We start from the raw sequence: 3040 nt of genomic DNA, 5'->3' as shown, positions 1-3040 counted from the left end.
CAAAGTATTTAAAATCTATTTAATATCATAATATAGTCATCTGTAAGCATTTCAGAAGTATTATAAGATGATAGATTTGGAATAAAACATAGACATTCGTCGGCAGCCGTCCGTCTCGAGAGACGATGGTGTAGCTTCTTAAGAGTCTATCTGCACCGTCGAGAATGGCTGTGCAGTCCGACTCGGGAGTGACACGGTATCTGTCTCCTCCCGTGTTGAATCGACATCTTGCGATGACGCTGGAGTGTCCTCTCCAGTGAAGCTGAAGCTACAGAGCCTGGGCAGGGTGATATGGAGGGTCTGCTGTTGCCCATGCAGCAGACCCCCCCTCTCTTCGCAGCTGAAGGGTCCAAGGGAAAGACGGAGTCAATACAGCTTGGCTTCAGGTGCGCCGCAGGAGTTGCCGGTGTTGACTACAACGTCAAACCGCCTTAGGGACTCCGGCTCCGGATTTTCTGTCGGGGTTTACTCCCTTAGCCTTTCCCCTGAAGAGGTATGCCGCAAGGCAGCGGAGGTTTTTTGGAGTCAGAGTTTTCCTTCTCTGATGTGCCCTGACTGGAAGATCAAACCAGCGACACTTAGCTCCAAAACATAGACATTATGCCTGTATTATTGAGTGTGCCAGATTAGAAGTTGCTAGAATGGTTGAGTTGCAGAAAGATTTTCCATGTTATGTGTTTGCATCTGTTTGTATTTTGTTGCTAATCTTAAAATATTGTAAAATTTAGTCTAAGTTATGTTAATGCTAAGAGCATGGTTGATTTTGCTTATGTGAATGCTTTGATTGAGGGCATGTAGTCAATGTTTGTTGGTGCTGATATTGCAGAAACGTGGGAAAATGGATGGAGGCAACCGGAGTGGCGTCTCTGAGTTCCTTCTCCTGGGGCTCTCTGAGAGTCCCGAGGACCAGCGGGTCCTGTTTTGGCTGTTCCTATCCATGTACCTGGTCACGGTGGTGGGAAACACGCTCATCATCCTAGCCATAGGCACTGACTCACGCCTGCACACGCCCATGTACTTCTTTCTGGCCAATCTCTCCATCACCGACCTCCTCTTTGTCAGCAACACAGTCCCCAAGACACTGGTGAGCCTTCAGTCCCAGAACAAAGCCATCTCCTATGCAGGGTGTCTGACACAGCTCTACTTCCTGGTCTCCTTGGTGGCCCTAGACAACCTCATCTTGGCCACAATGGCGTACGACCGCTACGTGGCCATCTGCCATCCCCTCCACTATGCCACGGCCATGAACCCTGGGCTCTGTATGCTGCTCCTCGCCTTGTGTTGGGGGTTCTCTGTCTTCTATGGCCTCATCCACACCCTCCTCATGACCAGGGTGACCTTCTGTGGGTCCCGGAAGATCCATTACATCTTCTGTGAGATGTATGTCCTGCTGAGGCTCGCGTGTTCCAACACCCAAGTCAATCACACAGTGCTGATTGCCACAGGCTGCCTTATCTTCTTCATCCCCTTAGGGATCACGATCATGTCCTATGTCTGGATTGTCAGAGCCATCCTCCGAATATCATCAGCCACTGGGAAGTACAAAACCTTCTCCACCTGTGCCTCCCATTTGGCTGTGGTCTCCCTCTTCTACGGGACACTTAGCATGGTATATCTGCAGCCCCTCCACGCCTATTCTATAAAGGACTCAGTAGCCACAGTGCTGTATGCTGTGGTCACCCCCATGATGAACCCTTTCATCTACAGCCTAAGGAACAGGGACATGCATGGGGCCCTGGGAAGATTTCTCTTAGGGAAAACCTTCCAGAGGTTGACATGAGGGAAATTTTGAGTATTGAAGTGAAGACTGGGAATTTCCTCCACCAGGTGGAAAGTGTTATTCTGAGAGGAATACAGGAGTAAATAGCACATAGCTTCTGCTCAGAATGAGCTCACATATCTGTGGTGAAGAAAAGACATATGTAACCAAATATCCCCAGACCTTACCAGCCTTGGCAATAAAAATAAGGTCATGCTAACACTAATACTAGAAGTTTGCAGGGTCAAATCCTGCACTTACTTGACCACAGCACCACAGTGCCACCATCCCAGCCTTTCAAAATATACCCGGTTACGGCCTGGGTGGGGTCTCGTGTTATCTAGAACACACCCAGTCATGTTCCTGAGCCCTGGCCTTCTCTAAGGAGCCTGCTACCTGTAAGCCATTTGAAGAAGACACCTCGCACCACCCTCACTGCTGGTTTTTGGAGTGAGGCCGCCCGGCTCTGGATGCTTCCTTCCGTCTGACCCACAGACTCTGGACACAGCCCCTCCAAAAGAGGCAACACTTGTAGAAAAGTTCTCTCCTTTGCTCTGCATTAATTTTGGTCTCTTGGGCCTTAAACAATACACACGGAGCCCTTTCCCCGCTTTCCTTTTCCCTGTGGGAAGACCTTATCCCTGGGCGGCCCATCTCACCCTTTGTTACTGTGGCTCCTCACTCCACGGCACCTGCCACCACTCCGTCCATCACTCAAAACGCAACTCTCCGGCCCAGCAACACATTCCTGAACGGGGGTGCTGGTGGAGGCAATAGCCAGGGAGGAGGTAAACGTTAGACCCCATCTCAGCTCAGGGTCAGCCTGCCCTGTACAATGCACTGGCTAGAAAGGGAATAGTAACTGAGGAGGAGTCACTGGGTGGTTGCAACGTGAGAGAGAGCAATTCTTTACACATCAGGGGAGCCGGCACTGACCTAGGCCTTGACAGACAGCTGAATTGGTCTGAGGTTCACTTCATTCCATTGATAATGACTGAGTGCCAATTAGGGGCCTTGAATTGGGTTACACACATGAATCAGGAGCTCACAGGGACAGGGAAGAAGACTATGTTAATGCCATGTCTGAAGGGTTATGGTCTGGGCAGGAGGGTTGCAGGGTACGAAGTAGGAGAGCCTAGCCTGCCTTGTCAGTGATGGAAGGAGGATTCGGAAGAGGCTTCCTTAAGGTGGTGACAGCTGAGCTCAGATCACCCAGGAAAAGTGCGCAGGGCAGAGGAAGGTCACTCCCAGAGAGGAGGCGGGGGGGATGTGGCGCAGAGG

General features: G+C 50.6%; 1 protein-coding gene across 1 annotated transcript; it reads left to right on the top strand.

The window, feature by feature from the left end:
• Nucleotides 1-838: 838 nt before the first annotated feature.
• Nucleotides 839-1780, top strand: LOC149997846 (olfactory receptor 1D2-like). Its single transcript, XM_090292209.1, has one exon. The coding sequence runs from the start codon at nucleotides 839-841 to the stop codon at nucleotides 1778-1780; it is 942 nt and encodes a 313-aa protein (XP_090148335.1).
• Nucleotides 1781-3040: the final 1260 nt, after the last annotated feature.

This window comes from Furipterus horrens, unplaced genomic scaffold, assembly GCF_987537825.1.
Source record: "Furipterus horrens unplaced genomic scaffold, mFurHor1.1.pri manual_scaffold_11, whole genome shotgun sequence".
Classification (NCBI taxonomy): Eukaryota; Metazoa; Chordata; class Mammalia; order Chiroptera; family Furipteridae; genus Furipterus; species Furipterus horrens.
The sequence above is the reverse complement of the archived record's forward strand: the minus strand, read 5'-3'. Positions and strand labels throughout refer to the sequence as shown.

Bases quoted from the DNA above. Each gene is read 5' to 3' on its own strand.
- LOC149997846 (XM_090292209.1), top strand. From the start codon at position 839: ATGGATGGAGGCAACCGGAGTGGCGTCTCTGAGTTCCTTCTCCTGGGG.